The 20,956-nt window shown below is 38.2% G+C and overlaps 1 protein-coding gene across 2 annotated transcripts; it reads left to right on the forward strand.

The window, feature by feature from the left end:
* Positions 1-3,057: 3,057 nt before the first annotated feature.
* Positions 3,058-18,286, forward strand: LOC135688961 (uncharacterized). 2 transcript variants are annotated; one of them, XM_089110016.1, is made up of 9 exons: positions 3,058-3,256; positions 6,503-6,743; positions 9,736-9,758; positions 9,789-10,055; positions 10,907-11,140; positions 11,523-11,690; positions 14,283-14,597; positions 14,999-15,256; positions 15,657-18,286. In XM_089110016.1, the coding sequence occupies exons 1-9, from the start codon at positions 3,202-3,204 to the stop codon at positions 15,776-15,778; spliced, it is 1,683 nt and encodes a 560-aa protein (XP_088966142.1). In that variant the 5' UTR covers positions 3,058-3,201; the 3' UTR covers positions 15,779-18,286. The 2 variants fall into 2 exon arrangements, with proteins under 2 accessions (XP_088966142.1, XP_065062107.2); XM_065206035.2 differs by having other exon boundaries at positions 3,059-3,256; positions 9,736-10,055; positions 15,657-18,285.
* Positions 18,287-20,956: the final 2,670 nt, after the last annotated feature.

The following is a 20,956-nucleotide window of genomic DNA, read 5'->3' on the forward strand; positions in this document are numbered from 1 at the left end:
AGTTTTCTTTTAGACTGCAGAGAGCAAAGGAAGTCATATTCAAAGGCCTATTATAAACAGTAGAAGAAGTTTGCCGCCGCTGCCGAGAGAGAATCTTCGTTTTTTTGTACCAGGATAATTCAAATGGATGGGAGAAGGAGTGTGCACGAAAAAAAGGGCTTGTTTAAATTTAATTTCAGCAGTTCGTCATCTTGCCTTAACAGGAACTACCATACAATTCAGAGTTTCCCATGGAAAGGACGCCTGCTTAAACAATGGTAATTACTGGGAGCTTTTGTACTCGTTGAATCAGATTGTATTGTACTGGCAAAATGTCAGGGGTCCCCTCTGATATTCAAAACAAATTGATTCAAGACCTTATCTCCCGTGCATCAGACCTATCCATGTTGTAACAAAATAATTTTATTTTTTTTAAATAATTTGAATCAATTATGTTTCCAGTATGTATTACAACTGTATATGCCTATCTGTACAAGCAATTTATTTTTAGTCAATTATTTCAAAATTTTCAATCAACGAAAACATTTTCAAATTTTACTTATTTTAGTTACTTATTTATTACGAATTTGAAAATGGCTTTGAAAAAAGCAAACATTTTACGACATACTAAAAGCTTTTTCGTCTGACACTCCTCATAGCATAAAACGTCAGAATAGGTTCCGAAAAAACATGATGGAAAATATATACCCAGTTGTGAATCGAAATAGGCCAATCAGAAAAACGCAAGCACAAGACCGGTATAGTTGACCAATCAGTGCCGCGAGCCTAAAGAAAAATTACCAATGGAGTCCAAGAGAGAAAACGAACTTCTTTTGTCTACACAATGGCGCCTTTTTCGTTTTTATGTAGATTGACTCCAAAACTGCTAGATGGAAGGACGACCGGGCTCTGCCAATTATCCGAAACATGTCGTCATTATAGAGTTTTGCACAATCTGGGTTGTCTAAAAGATGTTGACCAATGGCAGAATCACTTGTTTTAACAGTGTTTCTAGACCTACAAGATCGAGGAGGCTGTTCTCTTTGAGGGGCAGTTTTGTTTCGTATGTTGGAAGGAACATGCTGTTTTATCCTATCCCCCAATCTTTGGGTTGTGCGTCCTACGTAGCCAGAATGTTAGTAAGAATTAGAGGGACGAGGTATTTTGGCGTGATTGCACGATCAGCGTTTTTCCGATGCGAGAATTCGTGAAACAAACTTCTATTATGCGTGAATGTGTGAGTAGACATTCGCACGTGATCTGTGAATTCGCCTCACTCTGGCGTGATTGCGTGAAAATGATTGCTGCAAGCGAATTTCGAAATGGAATGATTACTTTTTTACCAACAGAAAGTCTTGGTTTCAGGTACCAGACCAAATAAATGTCTCCAGTATTAAGAGATTCCAATGCCGATGGCCCTGCCAACAAAAAGCTACATACAGAATATTGTCATGATCGAAGATCTTTTAGTAGAAAAGATTTTGTTAAAAGTTCAAGATGAAGAAACTGCTCGTATTGGATAGCTATTGAATATTGTCCGTATTAGATAGCTATTAAATATTGTTTGTATTAGATAGCTATTGAATATTGTTTGTATTAGATAGCTATTGAATATTGTCCGTATTAGATAGCTATTGAATATTGTTCGTATAAGATAGCTATTGAATATTGTTCGTATAAGATAGCTATTGAATATTGTTCGTATTAGATAGCTATTGAATATTACCCAACGAATCGGCGATATACTACATTAATGGCCCCAAACTTTTTGCATTTTAATTTATCTTTCAGTTTATAAACAAATACGTCATCGACTCGATGCTCTTTAGAATTATTTTCATATGTCCATCAGTACGATTATCTTTGATGCAACTCTAAATTGATGATTTTTTCTAATATAGCATCTATATATCAATACAAATTGGTAATTATTTGCTGAAAATATATATTTATATTTATAAAACTTATAAATATTTACACTATTATGTAACACCTAAATCCCTTTATGTACCGCCTCTAATTCACCTTTTGTATAACCTCACACATTATGTAACACCTTCTGTACCGTATTATCTATTTATTCGAGGAATATTCCAGTATATCAACATCTCCTGAAGAGTGAGTTACTCACGAAACAGGCTTGTAGAGATAAACCATGTAGTTTTACTTTCTTCAATCTATGATATATATATATATATATATATATATATATATATATATATATATATATATATATATATATATATATATATATATATATATATATATATATATATATGAAATGGATAAAAATGCAATTAGAGAATGGGCAGCAGCAAATGGGTGCAGCAGTGAGGCAGCACACTGTCAGGTAAAAGCGACAATGGAACGGTAAGAAACATGTTACCACATCAGCCTCTTGTAGTGGAAATTAAAAGCAACCCTGATGTAATCTACCAAGACGATTATGTTTGCTGCTGTAGATCAAAAATAAAGTGTTCTGGGAGCTGTTGATCAAGATTTAATTGGTGAGAAAGACAAAGTTGATGAGTATAGTTAACGCTATAGAAGTGGTGTTGTGGAAGGGGGCAGTGCAGCTCAGCCCCTTTTGTTAAAATTCAGAGAGATTCTTCGGGCGTGATCGTGAAATCTAATTTCCAATGTCATAAAAGCGTGATTTGCAATTCTTTTAGGCGAGATTGCGTGATTCAGCTAGATACCTGGTAACCCTAATTAGGGCATTTGCTAAAGCCAAACACTTGGCAATTGACAGGTAAAAGCGTGCTAAAATAGTTAATTTAGAATTCAAGCTCTCTTGTAAAACTTTTACGAAAAACATCCACGATGTCGGGGGTCTAAAAGTGTTGGAAGGGGGGCTATGACCGAATGAAAACAGGGTTAACTGGTGGTTCATTTCATGATAGCTTGCATGATGGGGGCTCCCCCTGCTTTGCGTCCGCGGTGCCTGTTCAAAAATAGCAGTGTACCCCATACAAGTGGACAAGTACTCCCCCTGCAAACTATAACCCCGCCAGAGTCTGGTTGTTTAATTTTCTCCTTTTGTCTGTTCTTTGTCATTCTTTTTTTGACCTTCGGCATACATACTTCCCGTTCGTATGGTGATTGGACCGCTGAAACACGAACGAAAATCTTTACTGAAGAAAAGTTGAGAAGGAGCTTGAGAATTTGCAGACATGATACGAGTCTTTTTCTAAGCTTTCATCAATTTAATGTTGGCGCAGAATGTTTTGGCGATTCCTTTTCTGCTATCACGTTTGTCTGCTCGTATTATGTACTGGTAAGTCCAATCACTGCGAAAGTATTACTTATTTTGTAGCATAACCTTGGAACAGGAAGACTTTACCTGTTAAATTTGTTGCTATCAAAGCTTTGTCTCTTCTTCTACTTTACCGTAGGCCTTGTCCTGATTGATCAGGGTTGGCCGCTATTGAAACTTTGTAATACAGCATTAATGACTTATGAAGTAACAGTGTAAAGGATGGTTTTCAATTTTTGTGATTGGGTTTCCGTACTGACTCAGAACATAGCAAACTTTCGTAGACAAGATTGTAGTGCTAGGGGGCCCAAATGGGGGCTCTTAACATATTGTTTTTCAACATTTTTAAGAGCGCCCATTTTTTATTTAAAGCACTGCACCTCTGGTCGAAGATGGTTAAAATTCAAACTTTTTCGAATCGGTGACTTTCGTGTGTGACTTTCACAGATTGTCACAAATAGCTGTTATAAATAATGGCAGTTTACTTTTGGATTAAGCAGTATGTATTGATCTGCGATTCTTGCAAAAAAATTCAAACACAACTAAGAGATTAAGAAAAGGGCCAGTCTTTGCCGGTTCTCGTCCACTGATCTCATCGCTGTCGTGAATATAAATTGCTTCCTCCTTGAATTGACTTGTTTTTGTTTTAAACGACTCAGAATATTTTGACTGACTGACCGGCCATTCTTAGTTTTATTAAAGTCTGGCTTATTCTTTTATGCTACATAAATGCTTATGGTTTTGCTTTGTTTGTTACTGTTGCTTTTTATATAATAGCAATTGCCATGAGGCTCGTGACAATATTTTATTTGACTCTCTATTGTGAATACTGTACAATTTCTTATCGCTAAGCCCAGTAAAGAGACGCTAAGTGATTGTATTGTATTGTGTTGTAGATTATTTAATGTTAGTTTTTACAATAGTGAATATACACTAACTAAGACTAACATGAAGCAATTTCAAGGATTGCAAAAGACAGTTCATTCACAGCAAAACGAGTATGCGCACTTATTTTCAAGGAACCAAATTTTGATCGAATTCTTAAATTGTCTAGAATTTTGTGCTGTCTTTATTGATTCCGAGAGTGAATTCCAGATTTGAGGCCCTTGAAAACTTAATGATCTGATACCATTATTGGTAGCTCTGGCTTTTGATTGTCGAAGGTTTATGACCTGTTGTTTCGCTGTTGTTTTGATGTATTCAAACAGAGATACGCAAGTGTCATGGTTTTTTCATAAAAGGCAGTGTGTCACGCCATACCTTGGTTTACCGAAACAAAGAATTAAATTTCTATACCAGTGCGTTTCCATTTCCTAACAAAGGAGGTCTCCTACCTCCCAGAGTGCATTCGATGTACTTAGGCCCGCAGATCTTCGGCGTATAAACAAATAAAATATTTTTTGGCGCACGCAAAACTTTTTGTAAATGAAGATAAGATGAAAAGCGAGCATGAAAAAAATAAATCAAGACTCCAGCGTACACCTTAGCTTACTTCCTATCGATTAGTTAAATACAGTATCCTCTCCAATTGGCAGATACCGTCGGGACCAGAGCAAGGTGTCCGCTAATTAGAAGTGTCCGCCTTTTGGAAAGTTTTGCAATGTAAGTCCCAAAGTTGAAAATAGACCCTAGTTTTGTATTTAAAAGGTGTAGTGTAGTCAGGGTAATTAGTGGCTATCGGGTTGAACTTAGACACTAAAAAAAGGAAAAATAACCAAATTCAGCGCAACACAACACTTTCATGGACAAAAAAGTTAGTAAACTGGGCTGTAATGAAACTCGAAGCAGCGCAAAGCCAGCTAGATTGTCAAGTATCAAAGTGTTTGAAACAAATATTTGAACAAATATTCATTTGTCTCATTTTTTTGTTCCCTGGCTCCTAAATTTGTTGTACTGTCCGCTAATTGGAAAGAAAAAAGCCAAATTGACTATTTTGTGCAAAAAATTTTGTCCGTTTATTTGAGTGTTCGCTAATTCAGTGTCCGCTTTTTAGAAAAATTTTTATGAGACTTTGAGCAGAAAACGATCGAGGAAAAAAATTTGTCCGCTAATCAGAAGTGTCCGCCTTTTAGAGTGTCCGTTAATTGGAGAGAATACTGTACTGATTTGTCACGCTTCTTTAATTTCGAGGATCCTCGAAATTCAACAAACAATAAACAGCGCGACATACTGTCTTCAAGATGGAGTACTTTGTTAACGATGGTAAGCGCCTTGAGCCTCATCAAAGTATAGGGTCGTTACCTTACAAAGCAGGCACCGCGGAGCGTTGAGAAAAGTGGGGGGTCTAAAAAAGTGGGAGGGGGCTAAAACCGTATAAAGAGCGGCTTTTCTGGTAGTTTATCGACTAATTTTTGGCATTTTTGGCAAAAAGTGGCCTCCCCTGCTCCGCGGTCCCTGCAAAGGGTCGTAATCTGCGAAAAGGCTAACCTCATCACAGTGATGCACATTGCATACATTGAAGTGACCATTGTCATATCGTAATTATGTCCTCCTTGTCACATTGTCATTAACACCTTGCATTTGTCCTTGTATCCACAGTAACCTAATCAACAACATTTGTTAGCGTCCTCTCGTTTCATGTGTAATTATGTTTGCCAGTTTGGATTTTTTCAATCCAAATTACACAAATCTGGAAGCACCACAAAACTTGTTTGGATATCATAACCAAAAATATCGATCACTTTCTTTCAGACCTTCAGGTTCCTTTTGTAATCATAAAAAATGTCATCGAAATATAACCTGCATATGATCGTGTTAACCGGCCTTAAAACATGATGTGTGAAGTATAACGCCTCGGTCAAACGATACAATATTTCACCCATTTCACCAAACAACCCAACATGATGTTGGGCGAAATGTTGGATCGTTTGACCACCATGTTGGGTCATCCAACATCGTCATTTTCGTTGTTGGGTGAAATTTGACTGAGGTCAAAAATGTTGGCAGCCGATATTCAACAATTCTATTGTTTTACAATGTTGGGTGAAATGTTGAATCGTTTGACCAGCAACGTGCGATCACAATCCAACAGAAAAGAAAAAGGTTGGGCGAAATGTTGGGTGAAATGTTGGATCGATTGACCAGGGCTTAATTAAAACTTTTATGTATTTGCGTTCTTTGTTTCTTGCCTTCCTCTCGTTGAGGTGTTTTTTGTTATGGACCTTTGTAGATGCCCATGACTTTTTTCAGCATGTTTTCATATATTTTATTGAACAATCACTCTCTTTATTCTGTTGTTTACTACTTCGTTGTTTCTTTGACTTGCAGCAACATCATCCCCAAGGAAGGACCTAGTCATAATACTGGACTGCTCTAAAAGCATTTCAAGAAATACTTTCAGTCATGACATTAATTTCCTGAAAAACCTTGTCAATCATCTAAGCATATCACCAAGCTCTGTTAGAGTAGCAATGGTTACATTCGCCTCAAAAGCAAAGATCGAGTTTAATTTCGAACAATATGTGAACAGAGAATGCGTACTAAAGAGACTCAAGAAAATTCAAAGAAGGTATATATGCACTAGCTATACTCGCTGTCACAGTTACTTGTTGTTGTAATTATTGAAAGCCTAGATAATTGTTTGGACCAAAATCTTGTCTTAACAACACATGGCGCCCAACTTGGGGAGTCGTCAATGCTGTGGCTGACGATAAGAGGACTGGGTCTAAACCAATGCAAAGCTTTCTAATATTTGCAAAATTTTTCAGTATGTTTATGAAGTAGCAAAGGATAGCAAAGGATCATTTTTTACTCCAGTGATTGTCGCAATCATCAAAATCTTTATTGTCATTACTAACGCCATCGGCGACTACCTATCTTTGTCTCCGTTATCATTATCTTCAACTTAGTTTCGTTTGTTTCTGTCCAAATCATCCGAAACTACTTCTCTTTCGTCTCTGTCATCTCAACAGCTTTTCCTTTGTCCCCATGATCATCAAAGTTTCCTACTTTGACCTTGCTTTTTAAAAATGACATAAAAAGGAATAGCACAATTATGAAATGTTCATTGGAGAAGACGAACCTTATTACCTATTTCAATTAAAAGCTGGATACTGTTAGAATATCCAAAGCAAAGCTTGAAGTTCCTATAACTTCAGCTTTTTGACCCCTTTTCCGTCGAAATTCTTTGTTAGATCCAATTTAAAACGATTTGCGTATGATTTACCGCAAAGCCCTGTTGCCCACGGCCACACAACAAATTTGCCGTGACCTAGATACATCAAATTCTGCACTTATGAATTTTGAAATTCTTTTAAATAGTAGAGGCTCTCTTTCCGTGAATGGAATCCAAGTAGATAAATGTGATTTCCGTCTTAGCGATAATCCGGTCAGTGGAGTACAAAACACAAGTCGAAATGTTCTGAAGCTGAGAATAAGCACCGCTAAGCGCCTGTTTACAAGGAGAGATATTTACTCTAGTAGGAGAAGGGTTTCCTCTGTAGGACAGAGTTCCAGTACACTGCTCAGTGGCGTGCTGGGAATGAAGTCGCGGGGGGGGGGGGGGGCAAAGAGTCAACATGGCGCCACACATATCTTTTAATTTTACTTCAAGGTAATGGAAATGTGCAGAAAAGTACAAGAGTTCGGAAGCACGCTGATCTATATCTCTCTATCTGTTGTAAGTCTGATCTATGTAAGTCTTTGTAAAACTTGACAGTATTTTTGAGTATTGTTGTAGCGGCTGTATCATCAAATTGCACAACAATGATAATCAGGAACATTACTATTGAGAGAGTTTAGGGGTAGGGAGGGGGCGGTAAGATCGTTCAGGAGTTTATCGAAGGCGGTCGCCATCGTTGGCGGCAAAAAAATGCAAAGAAGACGTTCTGGTCGGAAAGAAGGATGGTCGGAAAATGCAGCCAAATATTTACAACATCGCTATAGACTCATAGAAAATCCTGTACAATACCCAGTAGCAGCGCTACAAGGGGGGGGACTGGGGGGGACACATCCTGCCCCAGTTCTCAGCAGAATCGATTTTTATATTTCGTCTAGATTCGATGAGAAAATTTTGGAGGAGGGGTAATATTTTGACACCGAACTTTTTGTGATGTAATCCTATGATTTTCAAATTGCCAATTTTCAAACAAAAGTTAATCATAGGCGTTCCCTTCGGGTGAAATTGGCGTTCCCTGTTGGTAAAAGAGCATTTTCTGGCGGTTAAAAGGGTGTGGCTTAACTTGTTTGGTTTGTCCCCCCCTCCCCCCAGAGCTTAGTGGCTGGCGCCGCCATTGACAATACCTATAAACTTTCTTCAAAATATGGCCCCAGGCCGTTGCGATGCAGGCCTGTCTAGCTTTACTACGAACTTGCCGGATTGAAAACCGTCCTCTACAATACATTGTGTCGATTCACAGCATCTATTTACATATTATCATCAGACCTTCCAACCCTTTAGATCTAAATATCGGAACAAACCCAGGATATAAGTACACTTTTCGAAGCGGCACCAAGGGGAGAAGCTTTTTAATTTTTGCTTCCAGTTTGCTGGAAAATGCACTTTTTGAAGCAATTTTTCAATAACGCAAGCTTTCTCTTCAATAATTATCGACAGTCTGAAGGCTATTTGATGGTTTTAATCGATTTTCTTGTGTCGTTGTTAAATACTTTAGCTTATGCAACATAATTTTTTTCAGATTGGGACAAAATCTTTCAGCTTTTTCTTTCTAGCGTTTCTTTTCATTGAAATTCCTTGCACCCTCTCAATATTTCTATGAAATCTGAACTTTTATCGACAAGCCAAAAATTTGACGGGTTCCTCAAAAACATTTCCACACTTTACCTCGGTACACCCATAGTATCTAGTTTGTGCAAAAATCATTTAAATTTAGCGTGAGATCTTGAGATGGTTTTTAACAATCGTTGTTCAGTGCATCAAAGATAATAAGAAAAAAAAGTGGTATGTTGCAAGGTGATTCTTGATTCCATAATTGTAACTAAACGGAGAAGTTTTCTGTGTTGTTAATAGATCTTTTAACAATCTGATATTAACAAGGTGTAAGATCGCAACGGGCCCAATCAGGGCTGTGGCTCCGAACTTTTGCTCCTCCTTAACCCCTTTCGACGCTCCTGATGGTAGGTATTGCCAAGTAAAATCCCACGCAGCTCGGGCAACGTGAGCGATTAGCAAGACATAGCAATTTTGCACTGTAACTGAGTTCTCGCGATATTCGATTTGGTTCAGCTAAATTTTTCGATTTGATATCAAACAGGCAGTAAATGAATGGGTCGGTGTTAAGAAGGGTTTTGATATAGCAAAAAAGATATTTTTATTATTCTTTAAAATTAGCACATCTCAGCATCCTTGTGGTTTTCTAAAGTATTGTAGGCTTTATTCTTATAAATACCCCCTGAAAAGTTGCCAATGCTCCCAAATACTCGCAATGTTCTCGATACCCAATACGTCCAACATGCAAATGCTTGGTTTTTTTGTTCCAGACAAGCCATTTTCTAAAAGTTTTTCAAAGGTGGTTATTAACAATCCTCTTGTTCATCTGTAGACCAAGAAAGGGAAGGACAAATATTGATGCTGCTCTGCGCAAAGCTGTCTACCTGTTCAACTCCTACCAAGGATTCGCAAAAGATAAAGAAATCTATTTGATATCAGACGGGAAATTCAACGAGGGAAAGTATCCTGATGAAAGCCTGAAGACTTTAAAAAAGCTTGGCGTTAAAATTCAAGTGTTGGCTGTCGGGAAAAATCCAGATTTCAAGGAACTTCGTGCGATTGCAAGCATTTCTGGCAGAGATGATTTTAACAGGCTGAAAAATGATAGAAAAACACATAAAAATATTATTTTCAAGCTGGCTCATCGGAGAGGTTTGTTTTTTTCTAGTTTGCGTAAATACTATCAAAAGTCTACCATTTATGCTTATTACGGATTAACCAGGGAGTTTAGGGGTATGACATCCCCCGCCAATATTTTAGTGACCTTCGGTAAATTTTGTCTTGATTCGGTTAAAAGCATTTTTGATAGTCAGTAGTAACGAAATAATGCAAAAGTTTACTTCTTATTTTCTTTATCTTGAAGTTGAAAACTCGATTTTTAGAAGGGCGTTCCCATCGTTTTCTAGTCCTCTGAAAGGGTGTGGCACCAAAATTGAATCATTTTCTAACAGCGAAAGGATGAAGACAATGTTGACTTTTGCTTGCTTTTAGGTTTTAAGAGTTTTGCAATCCCTTTCTTTTGAAAATGAACAGAAAAGCCCCTACACCACTGCAGTTCATTCTTTGTGACACGATGTTGAATCAAAATGGCTAAGTTTAAATTGTTGAAAAAACAGTATGGGTAATCGGGGATAACTTCCACATACACTGGTGCGGGATGGGCCATTTTTCGGAGTACCTTTAACAAGTGGAAAATGAATGTTGAGGTATCGACTTTAGTAAAACCAAACATGGTCATAAATTTTGGAATCGATCTCTTGTCAAATTCTAGGGTATTATTTATAGAAGAAGGGTAATATGTTTTCATTTTCTTGATTGAGGGATTTTGGAAAATTTGAATCAAATTCAAGGGTATCCGTTTCATTTTGTTTCCAAGTTTTGTGATAGGGCTTTTGGAAAATTTAGAAATTCTAAGGTATGTTTTCATTTTTCAAAAAGGCACATCCTCGTCCTCTGCCTATTGAAGTTAAACTCGAGTATGGATAAAGTATGCTTTTTTGTAGAGCCTTATACTAAGTGCAAAAAAAGTGGAACGATACTTGACGAGTGCAATCGTGAATGCCAATGCTCTAATGGTTTTATGAAAAATTGTCAACGAGTCAGACGAGAATTTACAACATTTACAGACGAGGAGAAAAAACGATACTTGCAGGCCTACTTCAAAATAACAACTGTGGAGCCACTGAAATCGAGATTTATAAAATTTATCCGGAAACACGCAGTTTATTTTTGGTCAGGTAAGCAACATTGCGTCATGAGTTTTTAATATTTGAGGACAATACTTCTCTAAACATCAATCATAAAATTCATTCAGGTTTGAACTAGTTCAGTAAAAATATATTTCTTGTCATTAAATGACCTTTGTATTATTATTAAGACCCTGTTTACACGGTACTGAATGAATGAAAATTAGTAACGTTTACGCGGTACCGTACTAATTAGTCTTCCTGGCCGTCCCGTTTACATGACAGCCGCTCCTTGACGGATGTCATGTGATCACTGTGCGCATTAACAATTGCAGTACCATTCTTATTATTTTGTGGCTTTTTTGCTTTGTAAATAATACAAGTATGTTTTAAAATGTTGTCAAAAATACTAAATGCTTTCATTTTTCAAAAGGTATTCACAAGCGGTATCAGTTCTTCCCCTGGCATCGTTGGTACGTTTACCAATTTGAGAATTTGATGCGGGAAGTTGATTGCAGAATCACTGTCCCTTTTTGGGACTGGAGTTACTGGAGCCCAGTTGCTTGGAAAGTTGGAGTGCACATCTGGACGAATGACGAATGTAAGTGTTCTTAAAAGTTAGTTGTGAACTAAAACGAGTTGTGTGCACATTATGATTGCTGCAGCAGTTTTATGGAGGAAGACTGCCCAAAACAGTTTTTATCCAAACCATTTTTACTCACTGATGATGGAAATGTTTCCTCTCCAGATCTCATAGACTGTGTTGAATGTTCTACCATCTTCCTGTCATCTTCCTGTCATCTTCCTGTCATCTTCCTGTCATCTTCCTGTCATCTTCCTGTCATCTTCCTGCCATCTTCCTGCCATCTTCCTGTCATCTTCCTGTCATCTTCCTGCCATCTTCCTGCCATCTTCCTGTCATCTTCCTGTCATCTTCCTGCCATCTTCCTGTCATCTTCCTGCCATCTTCCTGCCATCTTCCTGTCATCTTCCTGTCATCTTCCTGCCATCTTCCTGCCATCTCCCTGCCATCTTCCTGTCATCTTCCTGCCATCTTCCTGCCATCTTCCTGTCATCTTCCTGTCATCTTCCTGCCATCTTCCTGTCATCTTCCTGTCATCTTCCTGCCATCTTCCTGCTACTTCCTGCCATCTTCGTGCTACTTCCTGCCAACTTCCTGCCATCTTCCTGCCATCTTCCTGCCATCTTCCTGCTACTTCCTGCCATCTTCCTGTCATCTTCCTGCCATCATCCTGTCATCTTCCTGCCATCTTCCTGCCATCTTCCTGTCATTTTCCTGCCATCTTCCTGCCATCTTCCTGTCATCTTCCTGTCATCTTCCTGCCATCTTCCTGCCATCTCCCTGCCACCTTCCTGCCATCTTCCTGCCATCTTCCTACCATCTTCCTGCCATCTTCCTGCCATCTTCCTGCCATCTTCCTGCTACTTCCTGCCATCTTCCTACCATCTTCCTACCATCTTCCTGCTACTTCCTGCCATCTTCCTGCTACTTCCTGCCATCTTCCTGCCATCTTCCTGCCATCTTCCTGCCATCTTCCTGAATCTTATAACCTGTCTTTTTTCAATACAAAAGTGAAGAAAATATCTATATTTCCTCTCTCTCCCACTCAATTCCTCCTTCCTTTCCCTTGTCAGGGATTTGCTTTATGCTTCTTCCCTAAAGTAACCGGCAAAAAAGAACAAAAAAATGGAGCGAATCTAATTTATATACTCTCTTTATACCTTCTCTTATTTAATATTTACATTAACGATCTGCTTATGTTTGTACCAGACATAGAGGTATGCAACTATGCAGATGCCACAACTCTCTATGCGAGCGACACTAACCCCTCGCATGTAATTGAAAAATTAGAGATGATGTCATTTGAAGCGTTCCCGTGTGAACACAACCCCTGAGCGTTACGCTTTTCGGAACGGAGAAGAACGGAACGGAACGATTGTGTTCCCGTGTGAACGGGGCTTCAAGCCACTCATAAAAAAACTGTGTAAAAAGGCCAGTCAAAAACTACACGCCCTCTCCCGCATTTCATGCTACTTAAGCACAGAACAACTTAAACAAACAATGAGGGCATTTATTCTATCCCAATTTAGCTATTGCCCACTTGTATGGATGTTCTGTGACAAAAGCCTAAATAATAAGACAAACCATATACATGAAAAGGCACTGCGTATCGCATGCAAAAACAATGTGTCAGATTTTGATACTCTCCTGATTGAAAACAACTGTGTGTCCCTACGCAAAAGAAACCTGCAGATGCTAATGATTGAGATCTACAAAACTGTACATAAACTCAATCCAAGCTACAACTTTTAGAGTAGCTACTACCACCTTAGAAATAGTAAATTAATGAAAATCCCAAAAATTCGAACCATCACTCATGGAATCGAAAGCTTGTCCTATTTAGGATGTAAACTTTGGAACAATCTACCAGAAAACTTGAAAAACCTAAATACTCTTAATACCTTTAAAGTAAAGATCAAACAATGGAAGGATAATTGCAACTGCAGGCTGTATAGAACCTTTGTAGCACAGGTCGGGTTGTTGACATGAATTATCTAACATGATTATTTTCAACTATTTATCTAATCAGATCCTAGGTATTTTAATTTATTTCTTTAAATAGCTTTTATATCACTGTATAATATTATCATTTTATTCCTATAAATGGTAGGCTTTAATCATCTTATCTTTTAGCTACTATTGTAAAAGACGCCTACTGTAAATTAATGAATTATTATTATTATTATCATAACTAATTCCTTTTACGATTGGAGTGGTGTCGCTCATCATGTCTGGGCGCAAATTTGTTTGATTAGCAAGGAACATAGGTAGACTTGATATCTTCTTTTAAAATAGCTTTTTGTGAGTGTTTGTCATATCTGCAACGCTATTGGAACGATGGGCGACACGACTCCAATCACTTTTGTAGCTTATTATTGTAATATTTGTGTCTCTATGTTAAGTGTAAGTCTTAGGGTTGTTATGCATTTCCATGCTCCCTAGGCTTTTGTATTGTAATTGTTGTCGTTGTAAATTTTTATGAGAATAAAAAAAATAAAAAATAGAAAATAACTTATCCGACCATTGGCTTTGTCCGAGTAATTTATTAGCGAATGTAGCAGGGTTTTAAAGGTTGTATGCATAACAGACTCCACCTTGTCTTTTTTCTAGACGGTTTTGGAGGTGACGGCAAAGAATCTAGGCAGTACTGCGTTCAAACCGGCCCCTTCAACGAATCAGCGTGGTCTCATCCGGCAACTGAAAAGGTAAAGCGTGTTATGAGCTCAATAATGGAAGTAACCGGCCAATGCCAAACTCCTGTCTCTAATAGCACGCATTACAAACGATGTTTACGGAGGAGCTTTAACAAAGTATGCCCCAACGTTGCTCATGTCTTGCAGACGATTGGAATTCCATGCACAGATTTCAAACGCTTTGACTATACTGTGAGGGAAACCTATCATAATGACCTGCACAATCAAATCGGTAAAGTTCTGTTTTATATTCTATCGCTATGTTCCTTTTAAAGATGAATAATAAATATATATTGAACAATTGTACGTTGTAATTATCAAGAGTTGTGGCTTTCGTTTCTTCGAAGGAATTGCCGACAAATTCAAATATTCGAAAAATCGTGTGTCCAATAGACCATTCGTTATCAGAACGAGGTTGCTGAACACAACCGAAGCTATGGGTGTTTGGGATGTCTCTTCTCTACAGGAATGACAATATGTTGATGTTCGGCAAGATTTCCGTAATATTTTTTTTGGTTATATTTTTTCAAGAAATTTTCCAGCCAAGGAAAGGTGCAAGAAACTATTAAATTTTTGAATGAACCGTTTTTGAAAGAAAATTTGTTAACCAATATTTTTATGCATATATTGTAGGTGGTCAGATGTCGTCGGAATACGCGGCTAATGCGCCTGAATTCTTTCTTCATCACGGTTTGCTCGATAATATCTGGTATCGGTGGCAGATGAAAGGCCCTGCTTGTCAATTTGCATACTTCCCGAAGAACGTATCCAAATTGCTAGACGCCCCTTTTATGACAACAGACTTTGTGAATTCAAGCAATCAAGGCCATTGTGTGAGTGTTAAGTATGACAAATTTCTGGACCGTGTCATTCCGGTTGGTGCGGATGTGGGTAAGTACAACGGTTACTTGTTATTTAGGTTAGCGCTCAGTGGCGGCGCGTAGTGGTACTAACAGTACTAGTCTATCTAGTACCACTAGTCTACCTAGATATTTGAATGAGCGTCCCTCCCTTGTTTAGGGATGCAACAATAAAAAACACTTCAACTGGTCCTTGGTAAAACAGTGTAATAAAATTGATGCAAACTCTCTATGATCTTCTCATCTGATTCCCCTAAATACGAGGTTAGTAAAACAGAACAGAACATAACATATAAACGAGGCTATAGACTAGTACGTTTGCTTGTACATAACACTTATCGAGCAGGGAGTTTACTTGATTGCTTACAGTACACTCGGACGAGCATTTACTAATTCTCTGTTTGTGATGTGTTCTATGGATTCTCTTTCAGGAAAACCATCCCTCCCAGATTCGTATCTGTGCTTCAAAGATGCAAAATCAAAAGATGAAATGCCAAAGTCAGCGTTTACATTGCTCAAAGAACAAATGAGGAATGAAAAAGACGATGACTGATGTCTTTTACTTTGCAAAACTTAGTAATGTATCACTGCATCTCACTAAGTGTTAGGACTTTTTTGAATTGAACCCTGTATACGCGAAAGCAAAATGTTCCATTTGGGTAGGATCCCAAGCTGATACGGATCTGCTTGTGTTTACACGAGAACGGCTTTATCTGATCCAGTGTGGATTTTATAATCTCGCGTTTGGATTTGCATGCTCTTAGATCTTTGATCATCACTGAGCGGAGTTGGTGTAACTGCATCATTATTTCAATCAAGATGGACCCGTTTCCGTGTAAACACCAGCGCAAGACTATGAGGCCGATCCCATCTGGATGGGTTCCGATCTCGGGGGGGGGGGGGGGGGGTACCTTAACATGTTTAAAGGTACGGTGACGTGCCATTACTTAGGGGTACTGTTTTTCTATAAAATGCGGGCGGAATTATCGGTATCAGTTTTTGAATTACGTGCTGAACTGTGGGTACCATTTGAAGAAACATGCAGAATTATGGGTACCATTTTGGGGTAACATTGCAAAATTATTAGGGGGGAGGTTTAGCATTAACAAATTGAATTTCCTATTAGAAATAAAAGTATAAAATATGTGTAATATTAATGATTTTTATATGCTTCAAATTTGGTTGGTTTATGATTTGGTTGATGATTTTTATGTGCTTTAAATATTTTATTTGCTCTGCAGAATTATGTGTATATTTTTTCATCATGTTTGCGGAATTTTTGGTCACATTTTTCGGACATTCACGGAATTATGGGCCCAAAATTTTGGCCAAAATGGCACGTCCCCGTCCAAAATTAGGCATAGTTTACCCCCCGAGGTTCCGATCGAGTAAGAATTCGTTCCGATCCAGATAGGCATGGATCTGATCCCATTTGGATTGGATCCGATCCAGTTAAGCGTGGATCGGGCCCGATGGGATGGGTTCCGATCCAGTTAGGCTTTGATCCGATCCTGCTTAAATTGGATGCAGTCCAGTTTGGATTGGTTTCCATCCCGTCAGGATGGGTTCCGATCCCGTTCGGAATGGATCCGATCCAGTTAGGCTTTGATCCGATCCCGTTAGGATTTCATCCGATCCCGTTAGGATTTGATCCGATCCTGTTTGGAATGGATCTGATCCAGTTAGGCTTTGATCCGATCCAGTTAGGCTTTGATCTGATCCCTTTAAGATTTGATCCGATCCCGTTTAGATTGGACCTAAAAAGAACTGAGCCACTTTCGCTTGTTTAAACAGGGTCTTAATGACTTTGCGAAATGCCCAATTTAAGGGGTGTTCCTTGAGTCTCTTTGCTTAATTTCTCTATCTAGCAGTCACATTAAATGTCACATTAAAAAGCATTTGGTGTTTTTATTTTAGTTGCAAAAATGATAAGTAGGGGATAGCGGATTCAGAGTACCACCAAAAATGCTAATCTCGTTTTTAGTTTGAGTTTATAGGCCTTCTAATTGCTATGATTTTTTAAAACTATTTAGGTGAGTTTTCTGCAGGCAGATATTTACAATTGTTATATTTATAATGCAAAAAAAGAAATATGTCTTTGCTTATCGTTTTGTATTTTTTAGAATTGTTGAGTAGAAGATATAAACAAGATGCAGCCCCCTTGTCGAAATTTTCGGAAAAGTATGGAGGCTAAGCTATTTCAAAATTGATTTCTCCATATCTGCAAACTATGAATACTTTCCAAGTTCACTGAATAACAGTTTTACAAGTTTTACATATGCAGGTGTTCTGGTTGTGGCAAAAGTTCTGGTAAATAGAAAAAGAATGTTCTCTTTTATATTAACGTGATGTTTTGGCCAAATAGTTCCATTACTGCAAGTGCATAAGGACAGTGCAAGTGTAAGAACACATATTAACCAAATAATTTTATGCAATATGTGAGAAACAACCAGGGCCACCGAGCCACCGATTCCATTTTAAAACAAAATTAATTACTTTGTGAGTCCCCCTTGATCTCCTGGCCCAGGGCCCACGCCGGGAGCCCACAAAAAAAGTGCGGCCTCAAGAAATTTTCGGATGTTTCATAGGGTTTCTTATTTACGAAGATCATTGTCTCCACAAGGTGGGAGAGGTATGATAGAGTTTTTAGAAAGATTCATGGAATGATCAGTCTCAATTAATTCATGATAATAAGGGTTGGTGTAATATTCCTGGCTAGCGAATTTTTAGAGGAAGATTCTACAGACAAGAAAACTATATTCCCTGTTGGTAACTACTGAACTGGGTATCATTAAAAATTCAAACAATCAATGCATCGTAAATACAATGTCGCAGACATGGCCGTGCATAGCGGTCTTGGGCAAGGGGCAGTTACTTCGAAGATAATTCAAGACTGGTTTTATACTATTTCATTATCTGTTCGTAGGCAGAGAGGCAACACATAGGTAAATTTGCTTCAAAGAGTGAATTTTCCAGCGAACTGGCATCACTCATATTGGCTTCTGTAGCATCAAGTGCCGCCTCGGGTATGAGTAAGTCGAGACATTAAGGACACATACAAATCAATAGAAGATCGAGAAAAATTCATTTTTTTATATACATTGTAATAAATGTATTTATTCGAATCATCAATTGAGTTTTTGTAGCTACAGAAACAAAGCTTTAAGATTTCCATTAATTCTTCAATAACTCATGAAATATTTTCTTCTCGGCTTCTACAAATAAAATGTTCAGACTTTTTAAAAGGGAGGCCTTGTCTATTCTTGGGCCTGAGGGCCCTAAGAATGTTAGTGCGACCCTGTCTTCGCCTTAGGGCAATTTGTTTCCCCTTGCCTCCCTCTCCGCGGCTCTAGAAACAACCCATCTAGCCCTTGAAACAAGCCAGGATTCTGAAGTAAGCGGGGTCTTTAAGCGTGGGCCCTTTTGAAAATTTCCCCGTTATTCAAAAATTCTTAAGAAATGCCCTTAAAAAATTCTAAAAAACCTGTGCTGATTGATGCTGGCCAAATTTTTTAGGCGCTAATTTAGTATTATTGCTGTAAAAATATTCTGCATTGCTGTGGATGGCAGTTGATTTAAGGTTATGGTAAACGTTTTTGACACGATACTTTTTTTTCTCCCTAAAAGCCAAGCTATTATCGGAATCCGATTAAACTACACATCATTCGATGCACAAGAATGTGGTGATTCCAGCCATATCAAAATAAGAATGTGGTGATTCCAGCCATGTTGAAATAAAATTATATTTTCCAGGCAAATTTAATGCTTAAAAGAGAGTGCCACCTTCAAAAGCTATTTTGCACCCTTGCGTTTGAGACAACAAAACCTGACTTACCGTATATCAGCAGGAAGCGCAGTTCCCAAGCTACCAAAGTGTGTCGCAGGTTTTTCAAATTCTTCCTCTCCTTGAATCAAAACCCTGTCAAAAATTGGAAAGCAATTGTCCTTCGCTCTCATAGCTGTATTTGGCGATAAAAGACGGACCAGAGCAAATGCAAAAATTTTGAGACACGCTTTTGTTACCCGATATCTTTCCCGGCCGTGTGCAAAATTTTGAGCCATTCGGTTTGTTCCTTGGGTGCAAAATAGCTTTTTCATACCTATATGTAGAAGAATTGTAAGTCCAGAGAAAACGGGATTTTACTGATCGTACATTCGTAAACCACAGTGTAATCCTGAATAATACCTTCTGCTGAAGATATCTACGATCTCTGTAATGATCTAAAAGCTGAGATCGACAATTTGCAGAATGGTTACGTCAGAATAAGCTTAGTTTGAATACTGAAAAAACAGAATATATGGTTATTGGTCATAAACGACAAACCAACCGTATCCTTGGCCCACTAGAAGTAAATATAAATGGAGAGCCAATCAAACGAGCTCAACAGATAAAGTTCCTAGGAATTACGGTCGACGAAAACCTGATATGGAATGAGCAATATAAAACCTTAAAGGTAAAATAAAAAATGCACTCTCGTCTTTGTGGAAACTAAAGAACATACTCCCGCAATCGCAACTGGATCAGGTCTATAAGGTGATAATTTATGGGGCAAATTGTCAAACACAAAGCTCGATCATCTTCAGCGTTTACAAAACAGAGCGCGCACGCTAATAGAAGGCTCAAGATTAAAGGACGGGTGGAGCTGCAATTGGCTTTCGGTCTCGAATTTGAGAAAATTTGACAGGGCAGTAATGATCTACAAAATAATAAATGGTCTCTGCCCTGACAATTTGAAAGGTAAACTTGTCACAAGATCCCAAATATCTAACTATTCAACAAGAAATTGCCTTCACCTAGACATCCCAAGGCAAAACCTAGAATTCTCCAAAAGGAGTTTTTTCTATTGTGGTGCACAGACGTGGAACGAGATTCCATTACAGATAAGAATGAGCTCCACGAAACCACGTTCAAAATAAAAATTAAAGGAATTCCTGCAAAATTAGCATCCTTTCCCGAAGCACGACCCCTAGGAAGACCAGCATCATATATAAATTAATCTTTTCTTTTTTTAACTAGATAGCTGATAGGGTTTCTGTGTAAAAATATGATAAAATGAAAAATGAGATCTGAGTCAAGTCATTTAAAGCTTAAAGATTAATAAGCCTGTTGGATGTGCCATGCGATTGTAACTAATTATTGCAAATTAGACATACGGCCCGGCGGGAGGCTGCTACGTCGACACTACTCCGTATTCGTTTCGCTCCGTTTTCGTTGATGAAAACGCTGTCCGTTCACATTTATCCGTTTTCAAATGTGTACGATTTGAATACGGTAAGTGTTCACACTGCTCCAACAAAAGCGATATTGGTGGCCTCATTTTTGGAAAGAAGCGTTCACGAATCTTGGGTATAGATTACGTAGGTGAACTTCCTACATCACATTCTGGTAATAAATGATTTTTAACCATTCTTTGCCCTTTCTCCAACTTTCTTCGTGTCATTGCAGTACCAGATTAGAGTGTCACGACTATGCTCGTGCCTTATTGACAGAAGTCTTTCTGCCTTTTGGTTTTCCATCTGTCCTTCAGAGTGACCGTTGTGGTGAATTTCTAAATGCTATTTTACATCGCATTACCGCATTGCTTTCTATGAAACAGGTCTTTACCTCTGGATATCGCCCTAGATCAAATGGTTCTACTGAACGTGTCCACCGATTCCTTAATAGTGTCTTTGGTATCTATCGTGAAAAAGTTCAACATCTTTGGGAAGATTATTTTCAACCTGCCGTCTA

This window comes from Rhopilema esculentum, chromosome 9, assembly GCF_057945365.1.
Source record: "Rhopilema esculentum isolate cy_ngs chromosome 9, ASM5794536v1, whole genome shotgun sequence".
NCBI classification, from domain to species: domain Eukaryota; kingdom Metazoa; phylum Cnidaria; class Scyphozoa; order Rhizostomeae; family Rhizostomatidae; genus Rhopilema; species Rhopilema esculentum.